This window comes from Strix uralensis, chromosome 22, assembly GCF_047716275.1.
Source record: "Strix uralensis isolate ZFMK-TIS-50842 chromosome 22, bStrUra1, whole genome shotgun sequence".
In the NCBI taxonomy this organism is placed as follows: domain Eukaryota; kingdom Metazoa; phylum Chordata; class Aves; order Strigiformes; family Strigidae; genus Strix; species Strix uralensis.
The window spans coordinates 3,414,369-3,434,053 of NC_133993.1; the positions used below are offsets into that span (position 1 = coordinate 3,414,369).

Below are 19,685 nucleotides of genomic sequence, written 5' to 3' on the forward strand. Positions count from 1 at the left end.
ACGGAGTTGATGGATTTTGCCAGCACCTGGAATAATTTTGATGCCTTTGGCATGCTCCATCCTGGGATGCAGACGTGCAGACCTGACCTGCTCTCTGTGCAGGGCACAGCCAGCCTAAGGAGCTATCCTAGCTGGGGCATCCTACACACACTGCTGGGACCCTGCCTACTCAGCAAGTTGTTGCTTCCCTGGCCCCCAGACAGTCCTACCCTTGCTAGCAGAGGTCGCTTTGGGGGGTTATTTAAAATGCTTCCCAAGACTTCAAAGTGCTGCTTGGTTTTCTGATGCTCTTCTCCCTTGGGCTGGCTGGTGTCCTGTTAGAGCTGAGTGCTGCCAGCCTGACGGATGGGAACTTGAGCTAACTTCACCTGGATTGAGTGAGCATTTGCTTGGATCATGTCAGACCTCCAAGTACACTGTTGCTTTCCATTAAAAAAAAGGGGGGGGAAAAACCTCTTCTCTTACAATACTGCAGAGTTTTGGGTGAGTAGTGCCTGTCGTCCCAAACACAGCACTGAACTGTGGGGTGCAGGCACCACTGCCACCGTGATGGACACTTGGAAGCCGTACATCTGTCTCCCAGTGCGGTTCCTGCTGGCCAGGGAGCACTGTGTGCGTTTCCTCTCTGCAGGCTTGCTCCCTGGGAATGTGGTTTTAGAGGGGCTGGGGGTCCAGCACCTTCACTGCCCCATCCATGGAGGGAGGTCCATGAGAAACCAGAGGGAAGAGAGTGCTTGGGAAGCTCAGGCCATGCCTACAGGGCACGTGCCTTTCAGTTTGCTTTCTGCTTATTGCTTTACTGCCCTGCTATGGACATTTATAGCTGAATTTTCCAAAGCAGAGGGCACTGGGGCACCTCACTGCAGCTGGTGATCAGTGGGAACCGAGTGCTTCAGTTCTTCGGGGGCTGTTGAGAAGCACTGAGTAACTCTTGGGAAAGAAGGCGTTGGTGTCAGGGTTTTGATCAGCTGGTTTTGCAGAGTTATTCTTTAGGCTCTCAGCAGTATCCCCCAGCCGTGTGGCTGCTGCGGTGGGATTTGAGCAGTCCTGGCTTCCCCTGGCCTTGAGCCTTTATGCCAACCCAACCACCATTGTCAGGAAACCAAGAGAGGTAAAAAAGTAGCTTCCTTTGGTATGCACTCCAAAAGAGAGACTGGAGGGGGAATAACCTCCTCCTGAGGATGAGCATCCCTTGGGTTGGGAAAACTGGGTTAATGAAGTGAGTCTGTTAAAGGAAGGTAAAATACAGGTTGTAGAAGCTCCTGCACAGTTGCTGTTTCCAGACACTAGCTTGGATTTAGGGAAATGGAGCCTTTCTGGTTTTTATCCTCATATCTTTAGTCCTTCCTTTTCCTGCACCCCACAAGAGACCAGGGTCCATGGTTTCCATGCTAAGTTAGTGTTTGGCTTGTCTTACAGGCTGGCAAATGCTCGCGCTGGAGGATTGAACCCAGTGAAGGAGTGATTCCCCCTGAGACAGAGGTGTCTGTGTCTGTCATAGCGAACTTGGATGACACGGAGGAATTCAAGGACGAGGTGAACCTGTCCATAGAGAACAGCCACACCTACGTTATCCCCGTCCGGGCTGTTGGCATTGGCACCACGATTGTCACCGACAAACCCTTTGCTCCAGAGCTCAACTTGGGACCCCACTTCAGGTAGGGGATCTCTCAGCGTCCGCTTCTGCCGTGGGCTCAGCAAGGAGCAGTTTTGCTGTAGTCCTTCAGGCTAGTTGTTCTTCAGCGCTCAAGGTCCTGGCTCTGTTTTCCTGAAGCCACGGGGCTTCCTTTAGAAACCTTCTATGGCCATTTGAAGGTTGTTAGATACCCTCAAAAGCCACCAAAATGGAAAGCAGTTGTTAAATTGTCACTGACTTGTCTTTAGCTATAATACATATATTTCCTCACTTTATCAAGTAAAGATTTGGAGGAAAACAGCAGGTCCTGGAAGCCTCTGGGTGGAAAATGCTACATTACAAGTATAAACATATTTCCCTTTGCGATAATGTTGCTTGTTTTTCCCTTCACTTGGAGTATCATCTCGCAACAGTGGAAAACCTTGGTGGTAGCTTGTTAGCAGGTCCTTGACTAAATCAATGGTGCTGTTTTGTTTTCCCTCTGCCCGCAGTCCTGGAGGAGCAGCAGAATTTCTTTGCCCCATATCACCCCTCAGTTTGCTCGCCTTCCCCGTCTCCCTTGCCAGGCTGCTCTTTATTAGACGCAGTCGCTCTTTCCTCGTTTCTCCCACCGGCTTTCCTCGGTGTCACCGCCGCAGCGGCAGCCTGAGGCGTGGGCAGGAGAGGGTGGCTGCAGGACCAGCTCTGAAAGGGAGAGGAGGAGAAGTCCACTGAGTTGGGTGGAATAAATAGGAAGTGTTAATTAAAGAGCTTAGCTCAAAGGAGGGGATTCACTGGTCCTAACACCTGGGTCTGAAACCAGGCATGTTCCCCTAAATGGGAGAAAAATAAACCTTGTCAAAGTGCTGCCTGCCTTGTGTGGGAGAGCTCTTGGGATGAGAATAGTCTTGAGGTGCCTGTTCCTTTCCCTGACGGCAAAGAGGGTCCACAGTGGTCCAATACCTAAATTTTGGGGTAGAAAGAGCAGGTTGATCCTACTCTTTAGGATAGATTCGGGGGGTTTAAATACGCATGCACAAGCCACCCACATGAGCAGGGACATTGCAGGGAGGTTGGTGCTTGTCCGGCGTGGCCTGTGCTCTGTGCAGCCACAAGTTGGCTACCCAACGGATTGGACAATGTCAGTGTGATTTGTGTCATCGTCCTCTGCCCCCCTTCACGTGTTGGTCTGCAGACTCTGGAGTTGTTGCCATTGCTGCCGGCTGCAGAGCTGCCGCCAGGTGAGCTGAGATGGGACCCAGGTAACATCTCAGATGAGTTGGGCTTTCCCAGAGCCCCAAACTGTGCATCCACCCAGAGCTTCTCCAGGCTTTCACCAAACTGTGCATCCACCCAGAGCTTCTCCAGGCTTTCATCTGTGCTGTCCACCACATAAACCATTTCACACTAAGCTTGTACACGTCATGTTTTAACAGTCTGTTTCAAAGACTGGTTTCTTCTATACTCTCAGGTCTGTGTATTTAGCTGCTTGTGGCAGACATGCATTTTGTAAGCTGTGTATTACAGTATGTATATACACAGCCATGTATTACAGTATATATATATATACAGCCATGTATTACAGTATATATATATACAGCCATGTATTACAGTGTGTATATATATATACAGCCATGTATTACAGTGTATATATATACAGCCATGTATTACAGTGTATATATATATACAGCCATGTATTACAGTATATATATATACAGCCATGTATTACAGTGTATATATATATATACAGCCATGTATTACAGTGTGTATATATATATACAGCCATGTATTACAGTGTATATATATATATACAGCCATGTATTACAGTGTGTATATATATATACAGCCATGTATTACAGTATATATATATACAGCCATGTATTACAGTGTATATATATATATACAGCCATGTATTACAGTGTGTATATATATATACAGCCATGTATTACAGTGTATATATATACAGCCATGTATTACAGTATGTATATATATATACAGCCATGTATTACAGTGTATATATATATATACAGCCATGTATTACAGTGTATATATATATACAGCCATGTATTACAGTGTATATATATACAGCCATGTATTACAGTGTATATATATATATATATACAGCCATGTATTACAGTGTATATATATACAGCCATGTATTACAGTGTATATATATATATATACAGCCATGTATTACAGTGTATATATATACAGCCATGTATTACAGTGTATATATATATATACAGCCATGTATTACAGTGTATATATATATACAGCCATGTGTTACAGTGTATATATATACAGCCATGTATTACAGTGTATATATATACAGCCATGTATTACAGTGTATATATATATATATACAGCCATGTATTACAGTGTATATATATACAGCCATGTATTACAGTGTATATATATACAGCCATGTATTACAGTGTATATATATATATATACAGCCATGTATTACAGTGTATATATATACAGCCATGTATTACAGTGTATATATATATATACAGCCATGTATTACAGTGTATATATATATACAGCCATGTATTACAGTGTATATATATACAGCCATGTATTACAGTGTATATATATATATATATACAGCCATGTATTACAGTGTATATATACAGCCATGTATTACAGTGTATATATATATATATACAGCCATGTATTACAGTGTATATATATACAGCCATGTATTACAGTGTATATATATATATACAGCCATGTATTACAGTGTATATATATATACAGCCATGTGTTACAGTGTATATATATACAGCCATGTATTACAGTGTATATATATACAGCCATGTATTACAGTGTATATATATATATATACAGCCATGTATTACAGTGTATATATATACAGCCATGTATTACAGTGTATATATATACAGCCATGTATTACAGTGTATATATATATATATACAGCCATGTATTACAGTGTATATATATATATATATACAGCCATGTATTACAGTGTATATATATATACAGCCATGTGTTACAGTGTATATATATATATACAGCCATGTATTACAGTATATATATATATACAGCCATGTATTACAGTGTATATATATATACAGCCATGTATTACAGTGTATATATATATATACAGCCATGTATTACAGTATATATATATACAGCCATGTATTACAGTGTATATATATATACAGCCATGTATTACAGTGTATATATATATACAGCCATGTATTACAGTGTATATATATATATACAGCCATGTATTACAGTGTATATATATATACAGCCATGTATTACAGTGTATATATATATATACAGCCATGTATTACAGTGTATATATACAGCCATGTATTACAGTGTATATATATATATATACAGCCATGTATTACAGTGTATATATATACAGCCATGTATTACAGTACAGTTACTGTAAAAAACCAATAACTGTTCCAGGAAGAATTCATGTCCTGGTCATGCTCAGATTTATATAGAAATAATTATTCCAGACTAGCCTGCAGTTAGTGTTTCTTTACATAAAGAAATCAATTTCCATTGAATATTCATTTTGGTTTATATCTAGCTCTCGTTATTCATCTCTCGTTGTTGCTCCATCCCCTCAGCAGCCCGACCTGGTCTTGCTGCCATGTTTGTATGGGGGAAACTTCTGTTGATCCTGTGTTCTCACAGTGCATTTATCTTCCTAAACCACAAAACCAGCGGCACTGTTCAGGCAAAGGATGACATGTTGGGGGTGATGAGGGTTGGATGCTCCCTAAGGGATGGGGGGTGAGGGGATAATGTGGGTGCCAGGGCAGGGGCCCCGCCAGCGAGGCAAGGGGTGCCCAGGTCACCGGAGGGTCTCTGGGCTGGTGATGCTCTGCCTGCAGCAGCTGAGATGATGATCTTCATGCAGCTCTTCCTTGCTGTACGCAAACAGAGCAGCTGCTGGATGCTGATAAGCTTAGGGGCAACCAAGGTCTGGCTTTTGCTGAAGCTTTGAGCTAGGTCAGCCTTTTTGGAGGTGCTTTTATTGCTGAGTGTGCAGTCAGATAACGCCACCAGGGTGCTGAAGCTGGGTGACCGCTGGGAGATAGCAGCTCCCATGACATTTTCCATCTCTTTTTCTCTTCCAGCCTGGATCCCTGCTGTTACCACTTCAAGATAACAAACAAAGGACGGCGCACCCATCGGCTCTACTGGTCAACAGAAGGTTTTGGCCCATTTCACCAGCACGATCGTGTCCCTGCTGTCAGCACCACCAAGGGCCAAGGTTCCTCCCAGAGCCCCAGACCTGCCTGCCCTGTGTTTAAGGTTCAACCACTGAGGGTGGAGCTGATGCCGGGCAAGACTATGGAGATGGTGCTGGAAGGCTTCTCCAGCACTCCCCAGGTGAGGTCCCCCCCGAGGGCTGAGCCTTCCCCATCAGGAGCAAGTGCTTTCAAGAAACTGTTCTAACACCAAAGTTACCGTGACAGCACCAGCTGCTTTCTTTGCTGGCCACCATCAGTTCCTAAGGCTTTTTTATGTTTCTATGGCTACTGTAAACCCAACCTGCTGATACCAAAACACGGGCTGAAGGAAATATTGCTTCTTCAGGGGCAAATGGCAGGTTACAAGGTGTCATGTGCTGAGGCAGAAAGGAAGGGCAGAGAAAATAAGTTAAGCTTAGACTAGGAGCACAGGCAGAAAGTAAATAAAAAAGTGCAAAGTAATGTATTTGGGGGAAGCAGTGAGTAAAACAAAACACCTGTGAAGGGAGGGAGTGTCTGGGAGTAGCATCATTTTTCCTCTGTAGACAAACACGGGCAGAGGGCTTGTCTAGCACTGAGTCCTGGAGCAGAAAAATGAACACAGTGTGTAGCTGTAGTGATCGGGGTGATGTTCATCCACGTGGGAAACTGTTCGCAGGGATCATTATAATTGACAGTTTGACTTTGTCAATATTTCCATAACAGCTCGCCCCAGTCTCTCAGCCAGTCCCGGGGTCCCAAGGGCAGGCAGGTCTCGCAGCACCCTTGGATGGCAGCTCAGAGGGGGAGACTTCAGCAGGGTCACTGGGTGTTCTCCTCCCTGGACCCTTGTTTCCAGGGGAAATCCAACTCTGCAGAGAAGCTGCTAGCTAACCCTGGTGTGCATTCCCTCTCTTCAAGACTGCTGGGCAGAGATGTTTAGGCTAATGTGGAATAAATCTGCATCAAGCTCCTGCTGACACTTGTGTTTTGAAAGGTGTTTTAAAGGATTGCCTTGGTGGTAGCTTGCAGAATACTCGATTACTCACCTAGCTGACTGCGATGGGACTGTCCCTGTGCAGTTCGGAGCCCCAAGGTTTTGCTGAAGCGGGGAAAAGGTACCAGAAAGGAAATAAAGTGATCAGTGTGCAGGTGAGGCTGTCTTGCCTGGAAAGCCAAAAGGGCATCTGTGAGCTGAGCTGTGGCTACCTGCCTCCTGCAGTCAAAGCCGAGACCCTGGGAGTGGGCTTTCCACCTTCCTTGGGTCTTGAGAACTTAATACTCTTGAGGTTGGTCAGAAGCCCAACTCCCTGCAATGCACATGCAACACGGATGATTTTGAGTCTGTAGACTCTGAGGAGAAGTTGGGTTGTGGTGTTGTATCAGAGGGAAGAGTGAGAAATGAAGGGAGGAATTTGGGGAACTGAAACCATGAGAAATCAGGAAAAAGTCTTAAGTGTAAGAGCATCCGGGTTAAGCAGAGGGTTTTCATGTGAACTGCAAGACATCTCTTTGCTGGGGAGGTTTCTTTTAAAACCAGCTCTAGGAGGGCACAGTACCTGCTAGGAATGAGTGGCCCCCTCTTTACCTGAAGGCAGTCTGGCTATTTGGGTTTTTCCCATGGGTCCTGTCCACTGAGCTTCGAAGGGAGGGTTTGCTAGCATTGGCCCTTCTATCACCTGTTTCCCTTAATATAGGTGTATTTTTTTTTTTTTAAATCAGTTCCTACAGCTTTCTGTAAGTATTATGCTTGGCAGTGGTACAAATCAAAACCGTAATAATTTGGGGCAGGGACTGTTACAATTGTAGGCAGCACATGACTCACTTGTGGATAGTGGGGTGTAGCATTACGGACGTTTGAGAGCAGAATAAATGGGATGCAGCATAAAAAGAAAAGGGGGCTGTTGAGGAGCCCAGTGGCTGTAACTTGATGGCGGTAATACGGTCTGTGGCTGGGTGGGTAGCAAATGCAGTGCATTTTCGGGACGCCCTGCTGGCCCCCGCTGGGTGACGGGTGACTCCTCCGTGCAGGTGGTGAAGGAGCGGCTGCTGTGCCACGCCGTCGTGGGGAGCAAGGCAGGGAAGGCACCGATAATGCAGGTGGATGTCACGTGCGAGTTCATTGCTCCTGTCCTGCAAATGTCCTCCAGAGAAATCACTTTCCGGGTGGAGAAGGTAAGTCTCTGGATTTCATCCTGGCATTGAAGAGCATGGCTGATGACGGAAAGCCTGGTGGGGGTGTGTGCTTGTGTTCAAAGGAGGAAGTTAAATGGCTTCTCCAAGTCCGTGGGACTTTGACTATTGAGCTGAGCTGGACCAAGATTTTGCCATTAACGCTGAGATCAATATTTCACTCCTCTGGGATTGGGAGCAGTCCCACCAGCTGTATTCTGCCTTCTTGATGTGGAGACAGAGTTGAGCTGCTGAGCGAAGGGAACAGGGCGAGATGTGTGGGGCCCACGAGAACAGCGTGGGCTTTGCACAGCCACCTCGTGTGCTGGGGCTGCAGGTGGGCGAGCAGAGTGCTGCAGCTGAGCGATGCTAAACCCCCTCCTCACCTGTCCTGAGGTGCTTCGTAAAGTAAGTGAGGGTGTTTTTAGAGATGGGACTGGTTTTTAACTTCACCCAGGTAACACTGAGATAACAGCTGCTCTGCTGAGGGGGATCGTGGCTACTTCTAGAGAGACACCAGTTCCTGTACTCGGTGTGAAGGGAGGTTTTTGGGGATCCTCCAAGGCGCAGTGATGTCTGAACACCGATCCTGTAGGGGAGCTGAGAAGAACTGAGATTCCTGTCAGCTCCTCAGGCTGATGAAAAACACCTGTCATCTCTTGTCTCTCTTTGCCTTCTCTGCTGTTGGTATGGATGCTAGCTCTTTGCATTTCCCCAAGCTTCACCTTCTTCAAAGGACCCGCAGACATCCTTCAGCTGCAGTGATGATAACACCAGCGCAAAGCAGATGCCCTTTAGCCTCTGGATCCTGACTGCTGCATCACCTTTCCCTCTCCCGCGAGGTGTCTGAAAAGGAGAAGATATTTCATTATTTAGTTTCTGTGTTTTCAGGTCTCTCCTCTGGTTCCCAGGCTTCTGAGAAGCACAAAATCCTGTGAGCAGGCAGTTCGGGTTTAATTAGAAGCTTTTCAGCTCTCCCTGATGTCTGCCTGTGGTCTGCTTGATGCCATGCGCTCTGATTTATCGAGTGTTATGACACTGCAGCTGTTTGATATCGATACATCCAGAACCAGTTTCCCAAACACTGTCTAGTTGATATAAACCATGCAGGAAGCCCAGAGCAATGCATAAACAGGAAGAAATAGCTTAGGCGGAGCTGAGCTTTGAGGCTACAGACAGCTTGTCACTGGAGCAGGGGCAGCAGGACACCCGTTGCAGCCCGACTGTTGAGGTTTCTAGCTGGCTGTATGTGCCTGTAGGTGTTCAAAGCTAACCTTAGGCTGCTGCAGGCTTCCACTATGGGCCAAATCCTGCTCGCTTTTCTCCTCTGACCAACATCACTGCTTTTATGAGGCTACTAGAGCTGATAAGGTTGTAAGAAATTACTGTATGTGAGTGAAAATCATCTTGTGCCATTCTTCTCGAGAGCGGAGACAAAACGGAGACAAGTGGTCTGGGTTCACTTTCTTGTTCATGCAGCTGCCTCCTCTCGGGGTCCTATTCCCTCCTCTGTATGCAAGAGTGTTTCCCTGTCCCCGGGGCATGCTGTGGTTTCTAAACATGAAAGGCATCTGATATACTTAGAGAAAAACCACCTAGAAGGGTAGAACCTAATAAAAATATTAAATAGAGGTGTATGCACTTTTGGGGTTGAAAAACTTGAAATGCATCAGGAAGGGAAGGAGTTCCATGGCCGCTTCAGGTTGTTTTTTTTCCTTGTGTCCTGTTTCTGTAGCAACCCAGTGATGTCCTAACTCTGCAGTACCAGCCTCTTTCTTTAAAAAACACCTCGTCCCTGCCACTCAGCATTGTCCTGGCCTTAGAGCAGCCCTTCTTAATCTGTGGTGCAGACCGGCAGCCCCTCTCTGCAGACGTTCAGGTGAGCAGCCGTGGGCCTTCCCGCTGGTGGGGTTTGAAGAGGGGGGAGTGTGGTGGTACGTTTCTGTTGGGAGGTCCTCAAGTAGAGAAGTTTGTTCTTTAGACTCAGTGGTAGAGTGACTAAATCAGATTTGAAATGAGCTGCTGAAGGAAACGAAATATCATCTGAACTGGGGAAATACATCCTGGCTCTAAGACGTGAGGAGAGGGGAGCAGGCAGCTAGGTCTGGGCAAGCCGTGTAGTAAACGTGTCTCTTGGAAGCCATCGAGCTCTCCAGCAGCCATTCTGAGATAACCCCAAGAGCAGCTTGCTTTCTTCAAGGGCAGCCCTGCTTTCAGGAAGGCTGAGGAAGCTCCTCCAGCCGCTGCCTGGCCCCTGCCCTGTTGTTGGTGAAGGTGTTGGACATGGGCTCTGCTAAACACTTGTAGGCACGGCCACCACTTCTGTGCTGTGCCAGTGACTAGCCCCTGCAAGGGTGAGGCTGCAGTGCCATGCTGCTTGTGCCGTGAGGGTAAAGGAGTTCCTCTAGAGCTGGGGCAAAAGGCGCTGGTGTGCCAGAGTGCTGATTTAGTTGTGTATTTAGCACATAGCTTCTGTGGGTCCCAAATTCAGCAGAAGAATATTTATTTTCCTTGTGAATTGTGCAGAGCACAGTGAGATGAGCCTGAGATAGTCTCAGACAAGAGCGTGGTGGGTCTTGCAGTCAGGTGCACACTGTGAAGGAAACGCAGGATGAACTGAGAAGCCTACGCTGGGGTCACATGTTGAACGTTTACACGTTTCGTGCTGCCAGACCTTGGGACTTCAGCACACTGGTGATTAATACTCTTCATTTCCTTGCAGCCCGTGAAGCTGGAGATAGGGGAGGAACTTCATCTCTCCATCAGATTTAACCCTGCTTATGAAGAGGATTTGTGTACCCGGGTAGTAGAGAAGGTTCTGAAGATACAGTTTCTTGAGCATCCTCATGAGGAGCGGGTCACTGTTCGGGGAGAAGTCCACTTCCCAAATCTCCATATCCAGCCCATGGCCCTGGACTTTGGCTGCATCTTGAATGACACTGAAGGTGTGTGTTACGTTGAGATGACCAACTGCAGCCCGCTTCTTGTCCAGTACCACTGGGCGTTCCTGATGGACAGCCACGTGAGCCAGATGAGGTCTGTGCCCCTTTGCTCTCTCCTCGAAGCTCTTCTCCTTCCTCGTGTCCTGTTTGTGCTTTGCAAAGACCAAGGCTGTTTGCCCGTGATCTGACAAATTGCTTTCACCTTTCCCTGTGGGAGTAACACCTACCAGCTGTGGTCGGGCTTAAGTGCTCAGGGGATAAGTGATCTCCACCAGGTTGATGCTGGGAAGGAGACAGCGTTCTCCAGCCAAGCTGGGGCTGTGAGATGCTACCAACGCTTTTTGCATTGTCCATAACCTAGAGTCCTGCTTTATTTCTGGAGCTACAAACCTATACTTAGGCACTGGGACAAGCAGATATGTGATGTGACCTCTTTTTCTTCCCTGCCAACCCTATGTGTTGTCATTTTACACTAAGAACCTACACAGGCACTGCCACCAGAACGATGTGCTGCTGCCCCAGTCTCTTGCTGCTGCTTTGCTGTAGCCCCCATACTGGTTCCCCTGGGAAGGAAGGCTGCTGTTGGAAAGCTGCTGTAGCCCCCATACTGGTTCCCCTGGGAAGGAAGGTTGCTGTTGGAAAGCTGCTTTCTCAGACCTTTGTGGCCTGAGGCAAACACCACACTGGTGAAGTGAATTTTTATCTGTTAAACTGCTCATCACATTCCCCAAACAGCTATTTAGTGTTTTACAGGGCAGCTTTGGGTACAGCTGTAGGTGTTGGTGGGAGCACTTGTCTGAACGTCCCTGGGAAGCAGGGCCAGCCAGCGCTGGGCTGTGGTTTCCAAGCCCAAGAGCAATCTTGCAGTTGTGCTGGAGTGCATTTATAAACACATTCCTAGCAGTTCCTCCCACTGTGGCCTCTCTGCATAGTACAAAAGTCTAGTCTGGGCAGTTCTAATTACAGTAGAAAATGGTTTTTCCATAATGCCCTAGGAAACCCAGCAAAGTTAACCATTGTGTGTTGCTGAGGAGAGGGGCTCTGAGGAGGAGGACGGAGGCGGGGGACCCTCCCAAAAGCATCAAAACCCTATGGCAAAACCACAAGCCTTGAAGGCAGAAGCCCAGGGAAGAGGGAGAGCCTCGAGTCGCCTCCCCCCTGAGTGGGAAGAGTGAGCTGCTGCTAACGAGGGCGGCGGTGAGTCAGAGTGGGCGGAGACTGGAGTGACACTCTACGCCCCTCACGTACAAGAGCAGCCCCCTGGGAGCGCAAGCAACCAGGAGCGCGGCGAACAGGGCGGGCAAACAGGGCATGGCGCGTCAGAAGGGTGAGGTGCGTCAGTTTGCACGGCAGTTCGCGCAGGCAGGGCGAGCGGACAGGGCGCAGTCTATCTCCGCGCTCTAGAGCCTATCTGAGCTAGCTTCTCTTATCGTCCTCCACGAGTAGACTGAACCATGGTCTCCACTCGGGTCAAAACCACCACCAGAAAGGACATGGCGGCCCAGACGGAACTGCCACGCAAACATGCAGCGGTCCAGGTTCAGGGCTGCAGGGAGTGTCTAAGACTGTCAGTTCTGTCGGATGGCACCAGTGATACACCTGTGTGCGCTGCGATCAGCTGGATGAGCTGCTCAGCCTGGTGGTGGAACTCAAAAAAGAAGTCGAGAGATTAAGAATTATTAGGGAGTGTGAAAGGGAACTTGATTGGTGGAGTAACACCCTAGCACCTCTAAAGCAACAGGAGCAAATGGAGGCTCCAAACGAGGCAGGTAATCCCTCAACCTCTTGCTACCAAGCAGAAGGAGGGGACCTAAGAGATGGGGGAGGCTGGAAACAGGTCCCTGCTCGGGGAGGCAGGAAAATCCTCTCCCGACCTCCCTCACCCTCCATGGTGTCCCTTCACAATAGATTCGGGACCCTGGAACTTTTGAGTGAGGAAGAGAAGGAGGAAGGAAATGAGACAAACAAGGAGGAAGACCAAGATCCACCAAGGCCAGGTCATTCTAGACCAGGTATTAAAACCAGTTCTAAAAAGAACCCCAGAAGAGTCATTGTAGTGGGTGACTCCATTCCGAGGGGTACCGAAGGCCCCATATGCAGACCGGACCCGCTTCATAGGGAAGTCGCTGCCTCCCTGGGGCCCGCGTCAAGGACCTCAAGGCAAAACTCCCCGCTCTAGTGAGACCCAAGGACTACTACCCTCTCCTGGTTTTTCAGGTAGGTAGTGACGACATTACTAGGAGTAGTCCTAAAGCAATTAAGAGAGATTTCAGGTCCTTGGGGAAAGTGATTAAGGGGTCGGGGGCACAGATTGTGTTCTCCTCCATCCCTTCAGTTGGGGGGATGGATGAAAAAGAATACAGGAGAACTCAACAGATGAACTTGTGGCTCCAAGACTGGTGTTACTGTCAGGGCTTTGGATTTTTCAATCATGGGTTGGTATACAGGACGCCAGACCTTTTGGCATTAGATGGTATGCACCTGTCCCAGAGGGGGAAGAGGATCTTGGGGCAGGAGTTAGCTGGGCTCATTGACAGAGCTTTAAACTAGATTTGAAGGGGGAAGGGGGGAAAACATCAGCCCATCTGAAGTGCATGTATATGAATGCACACAGCACGGGTAACAAACAGGAGGAGCTTGAAACCATGATGAAACAGGAAAATTATGATGTTGTGGCTATTACAGAAACATGGTGGGATGTCTCCCATGACTGGAGTGTGCCAGTTGAGGGCTACAAGCTCTTTAGAAGGGACAGACAAGGAAGGAGAGGTGGTGGGGGTGGCGCTGTATGTTAGGGACTGTTATGATTGCCTTGAGTACAAGTGTAGTGAAGACAGGGTGGAGTGTCTTTGCGTTAGAATCAGGGGGAAGGCCAACAGGGCAGATGTTGTAGTAGGAGTCTACTATAGGCCACCCACCCAGGACAGAGAGGTGGATGAAATATTCTATAGGTATTTAGGAGAAATCTCACAATCGCTTGCCCTTGTTCTTGTGGGAGACTTTAACTTCCCAGACATCTGCTGGAAATACAACACAGCAGAGCGGGACCAGTCACGAAGATTCCTGGAATGTGTGGGAGATAACTTCCTGACGCAACTGGTGAGAGAACCAACCAGAGAAAGTGCCCTGCTGGATCTCCTCTTTGTGAACAGAGAAGGACTTGTGGATGATGTGGCGGTCGGAGGATGACCAGGGCACAGCGATCATGAAATAATAGAGTTCTCTATTCTTAGAGAGGCCAGGAAAGGGCTAAGCAGAACTGACATCCTGGACTTCCAAAGGGCTGACTTTGTCTTGTTTAGGCACCTGGTTGACAGGATCCCTTGGGAGATGATCCTGAAGGGTATAGGGTTCCAGGAAGGGTGGGCACTCTTTAAGAAAGAAGTGTTTATGGCTCAGGAACAGGCAGTCCCCAGGTGCTGTAAGAGAAGCCGGAGACAGAGAAGACTCCCCTGACTGAACAGGGAGCTTTTGTTGCAACTCAGGGAGAAAAGGAGAGTTTACAGCCTTTGGAGGAAGGGGCTAGCCACTCACAGTGATTACAAAGAGGCTGTGAGGCTATGCAGGGCAGAAATCAGGAGGTCCAAATCCCAGCTGGAAATTACCCTGGCTTCAGCAATCAAAGATAACAAGAAATGTTTCTATAAGTATGTCAATAGCAAAAGAAAGATCAGGGAGAGTCTCCATCCCCTGCTAGATGCGGGAGGAAACATGGTAACAAGTGATGAGGAGAAGGCTGAGGTGCTTAATGCCTTCTTTGCCTCAGTCTTTAATAACAAGACTAGTTGTATTGAGGGAATCCAGCCTCCTCAGCCAGAGGACAGAGACTGGGAGAACGACTCCCCCGCAATCAAGGAGACAGTCAGTGACCTACTGCATCACATAGACACACACAAGTCTATGGGACCGGATGCGATACACCCAAGGGTGCTGAAGGAGCTGGCTGGGGTGCTCACCAAGCTGCTTTCCATCATTTCCCAGCAGTCCTGGCTGACCGGGGAGGTCCCGACAGATTGAAAACTGGCCAATGTGACGCCCATCTATAAGAAGGGTCGGAAGGATGATCCAGGAAATTACAGGCCTGTCAGCTTAACGTCAGTGCCTGGGAAGCTGATGGAGCAGCTCATCCAGAGTACCATCTTACAACATGTGCAGGACAACCAGGGGATCAGGCCCAGTCAGCATGGGTTTAGGAAAGGCAGGTCCTGCTTGACAAACCTGATCTCCTTCTACGACAGGGCGACCTGCTTATTGGATGAGGGAAAGGCTGTGGATATAGTTTACCTTGACTTTAGCAAGGCCTTTTACACTGTTTCCCACAGCATTCTCCTGGCGAAACTGGCTGCTCGTGGCTTGGATGGGCACACGCTTTGCTGGGTAAAAAACTGTCTGGATGGCCGAGCCCAGAGAGTTGTGGTGAGCAGAGTTAAATCCAGTTGGCGGCCGGTCACGAGTGGTGTCCCCCAGGGCTGGGTTTTGGGGCCACTCCTGTTTAACATCTTTATTGATGATCTGGATGAGGGGATCGAGTGCACCCTCAGTCAGTTTGCAGATGACACCAAGTTGGGTGGGAGTGTTGATCTGCTCGAGGGTAGGGAGGCTCTGCAGAGAGACCTGGACAGGCTGGAGCGATGGGCTGAGGCCAACTGTATGAGCTTCACTAAGGCCAAATGCCGGGTTCTGCACTTGGGCCACAACAACCCCCAGCAGCGCTACAGGCTGGGGGAGGAGTGGCTGGAGAGCTGCCAGTCAGAGAGGGACCTGGGGGTGTTGATTGCCAGCCGGCTGAACAGGAGCCAGCAGTGTGCCCAGGTGGCCAAGAAGGCCAATGGCATCCTGGCCTGTATCAGAAATAGCGTGGCCAGCAGGGACAGGGAAGTGATCTTACCCCTGTACTCGGCACTGATAAGGCCGCACCTTGATTACTGTGTTCAGTTTTGGGCCCCTCACTACAAAAAGGACATTGAATGACTCGAGCGTGTCCAGAGAAGGGCAACGAAGCTGGTGAAGGGTCTGGAGCACAGGTCTGATGGGGAGCGGCTGAGGGAACTGGGGGGGTTTAGTCTGGAGAAGAGGAGGCTGAGGGGAGACCTCATCGCCCTCTACAACTCCCTTAAAGGAGGGTGCAGAGAGCTGGGGATGAGCCTCTTTAACCAAGTAATGAGTGATAAGACAAGAGGGAATGGCCTCAAGTTGCACCAGGGAAGGTTTAGACTGGATATTAGGAAGCATTTCTTTACAGAACGGGTTGTTGGGCGTTGGAATGGGCTGCCCAGGGAGGTGGTGGAGTCCCCATCCCTGGAGGGGTTTACGAGTAGGGTCGACATAGCTCTTAGAGATACGGTGTAGCTGGGAACTGTCAGTGCTAGGTTAATGGTTGGACTGGATGATCTTCAAGGTCCTTTCCAACCTAGATGATTCTGTGATTCTGTGAAGTGCTGCCATTACAAATAATAGAGATCATCAATAAACAGGTTTGTTTAGAGAATTGGAATCTGGCTCAGAGGACACAACCTGCTGGGAACTGGAGATTAGCTATGGCTATGAGGAGAGCTGGGCACTGGGGTAGCCCATTGACAGCCGGATCTTACCGAATAACAACCAGTCTTTAGTGTGGCCCTTCTTGATGCACGGCACCTTCAAGAGCAGACCCTAAAACGCAGAGGAAAGCCCGCAAAAGCAGGTGGAGGGAGGTGGGCAGGGAAGGAGGAGCAGAGCTGTAAGCTCTGCTTGGAGGCCCCTGTCAACTCCTGGTAAATTAGATTAGGATTTAATTGGAAGCTAGAGGGAAAATCTAATTTTGATGATAGAACAATGCATATATTTTATAATAACAGAGAAGCAAGCACGTTACAGCAAAGCCTGTGTGGAATTAATTTCTTCTGGGGCCACTCGCTGGCCAGTTGCCTGTTTATCTTTACTCTTTTGTTGTTTTAGAACCAATTTAGGTTTTTGGAAATGTGAATGCTGAACCAGTTTTCAGCTTTTAATTACCCCGTCTCCACCTAAACTGGCTTAGGACCCGAGCCTGCAGGTGCTTGTTCTTCCAGGGGATGCTGAGTCACCCAACTCTGCTGAGTCGGTAGCAGTTGAGGGTCCTGAGCATCTGGCAGGGTAGCAGCCTCTGCTCCGAAGGGTTTGGCATAGCCCCTTCACTGGTTCGTTAGCACTGGGGACATTGTAGCAGCTCCCTTTTCTGCTCTGTATATTAATTAAGCAGAAATGTACTTGCTGTGGGTCCCTCAGCAGACACCATGTGATTCTCCATGGCAGAGCTGGAAATGAAGATGGTCTCCAAGCTATTAACACCTCAAGTTACTCATTAAGAGCCTGGCAGAAGGGCAGCATGTCAGATATTATTTCTGGTCCACATTAAGCACTGTTAGTGTTCTAAATTATCAGATCAAACTCACCCAGTCTGACATCGAGGGAATCAAACATCAGGTCTCGTGAAGGTGAGATCAATAGAGTTTAACCATCCATCCATCCATCCGACCTTGCTGGAGCTGATCAGCAGAGACTGCCACCATCAATCAGACACACACGTTTATTCTGGCCAGGAGAGAAAAATGTTTTTCCTCTGCCTGGACAAGACTGTGTGCTTAGATCTTTTTTTCTTCTAATTGTTCAACCTATTTTTTCCTACTTACCCTTTAATCACTGCTGCTACTTTGAGCAGAGCAATCATATAAGCAACACAGTCCAACCATTGCTGTGTGGTTGGATGTGCCCAACTCACGCCAACCCATGTCCCTTCTCTGGCACTGCTGAGCCATAAATCTCTCATGGTTACTGTTCTTCTAGACCTCTACGTGGTTAGAGACAAATTGAGAATACGTTCTCCTCACCCCTTGGGCCTTTGATAGCTCAAAGCCGAGTTAAGCCTTTGCACCAAGATGTTTTCTGCAGCGTTGGAATGGGTCACCAGAGTCACCCAGCAGGAGACAGTAGGTCTGGACTCAAATTCGGACATTTTATCATATTTCTTACCTTAAAGGCTTCTTCCTGAAAGACTGATTTGTCCCCCTTTCTAAGGGCAGTATCCAGCTCCTAAGCTTTGTTTGGGTTTCCCATCAAAAGGAAGACATTAAATCCCAAAGGATATACAAGGATTTTCTTTGAGACCTGTGACAAAGGCTGCCAAAGGCTCATCCCCAAACTTCGCTGTTCTCTAGAGTTTTCATCCTCTGTTAAGGACCTGTGCCTTGTCATTTACTTTGAGCATTGCTGTTCCTGCATCACCTCTTTGTCCCCTTCATGCAAGACATGTTTCCTCCCTGGGACAGAGCTGACACACCCCGAGCAGTCCGTGTGCCAGGATGGATCAGCAGGGAGCTCTGCACCTCTGTGGCACGTGTCAAACGCCCTCTGTGTATTGATCTGGCATGTCTGGAGAGTGGGAACTTCTTAGCTACAAATCCAGTGTAATGAATTGCCAGTAGATTCTTTGGGGAAAGGGTTTGTTGAGCTAAACATGTAGAAAATGACTCTTTCCTTTCCATCCAGGATTCTCTCAGCCAATGTGTTTTGAACCAACCAGGAGCCTTTCTCCTCCCAAGTGGGTCTTCCTACAGTATTAGTAACTTCTCATTCCTCCGCCCTCTCTCCTTCCATGTCCCCTGGCAGGTTGCAGTGCAGGGACCCTGCGAGCCAGATCCCAGCTCAGAAAACCCCAACTCTCTGTTATATTTGATGGAGTTTCTGCTTTGTTGTTTTTGTAACAAGGAAGAAATGGAAAATGCAGGCAGTGAAAAACAGTGCAAGGCAAAAATCTGACAGCAGTCCTCTGTCAGCCAGCGGAGGGGAGAGGGAGCAACAGCAGCAGCGAGCATGTACATCCGAAATGCACCCATCCACTGTGCCCCTGGTGCTGGGGAGTCTCAGGTGGGTGACAGTAGACCATACCCCCTCCTCATCCCCCCAGTGCCATCAGCTCCTTGGGGCAGTACGTTTTGGGCTTTGGTAGCCCCATGGGTGCTGCTTTCCCTGCTTAAATCCCGTGGGTAAGTTAGAAAAGGGCTGAGTCGTGATGGAAATGTGCTGCTGAATGCGGCCTTCAGCTCCGTGTGGTTTGGCAGCAGCAGAGAAGTGTTTTGCTCAGTGTAAGGGAGAAGCGGCCTCTTATTTCTCAGAGATGGAGTGTCTTGGAGCAAGGGCTGGTGCCAGGCAGGCTTCACCTCTGGGGTGGCAGTGCAGCTGCTGTGAACAGCTGATGGAGAGCTTTGTGCTCGTGGACAGAGACACTGGGGAGCTGGAGCTAGGGAGACTTGGAAATTTGCTGCCTGTTGCACCCAGAGAGAATGAAAAGTAAATAAAATGATTGCCAGGGAGGGGTTTGGAGCCAGGCGTAAGTGAGCACATGTTGTTACCAAGTCTATCTTAGAAACATAAACCTGCATACTAGGTGTGGTACAGTGATGCTTTATCGGGACAAAGGTTGGGGGGTGATGATTTTCTATTTGCAACATGTCTGTAAGTTTCTTTCTTCTCTGCTGTCACCATGCACCATCCATCTCCGTGCCTCTTCCAGCACGGTGCTGCTCTTTTCCCAGCTCACGTGCTGGCGAGTCAGCCAGCCTGCCCCAGGCCTGGGCATGGCACCTTCTGGTTGCGCTCCTGGGAGCCTGACTGCAGGTTTGAGACAGCCCCAGGGCTTCTGACCACCCATTACGCTGTCGCACACCTGGAGGACTTTCACCTGGGCCATTGCAGTGGAGGTTGGAGCCCAGAACA

General features: G+C 48.4%; 1 protein-coding gene across 32 annotated transcripts in view; it reads left to right on the forward strand.

The window, feature by feature from the left end:
- LOC141953550 (hydrocephalus-inducing protein homolog) overlaps positions 1-19,685 on the forward strand; it is a 176,786-nt gene that overhangs the window by 91,134 nt on the left and 65,967 nt on the right. For 31 of the 32 annotated variants that reach the window (XM_074892204.1, XM_074892194.1, XM_074892195.1 and 28 more), the window contains 5 exons: positions 1,420-1,658; positions 5,743-5,998; positions 7,870-8,013; positions 9,746-9,889; positions 10,733-11,046. In XM_074892204.1, the coding sequence (XP_074748305.1) occupies positions 1,420-1,658; positions 5,743-5,998; positions 7,870-8,013; positions 9,746-9,889; positions 10,733-11,046 (1,097 nt within the window). The remainder of the gene's footprint in view (positions 1-1,419; positions 1,659-5,742; positions 5,999-7,869; positions 8,014-9,745; positions 9,890-10,732; positions 11,047-19,685) is intronic. The other variant, XM_074892214.1, reaches the window with a different exon arrangement.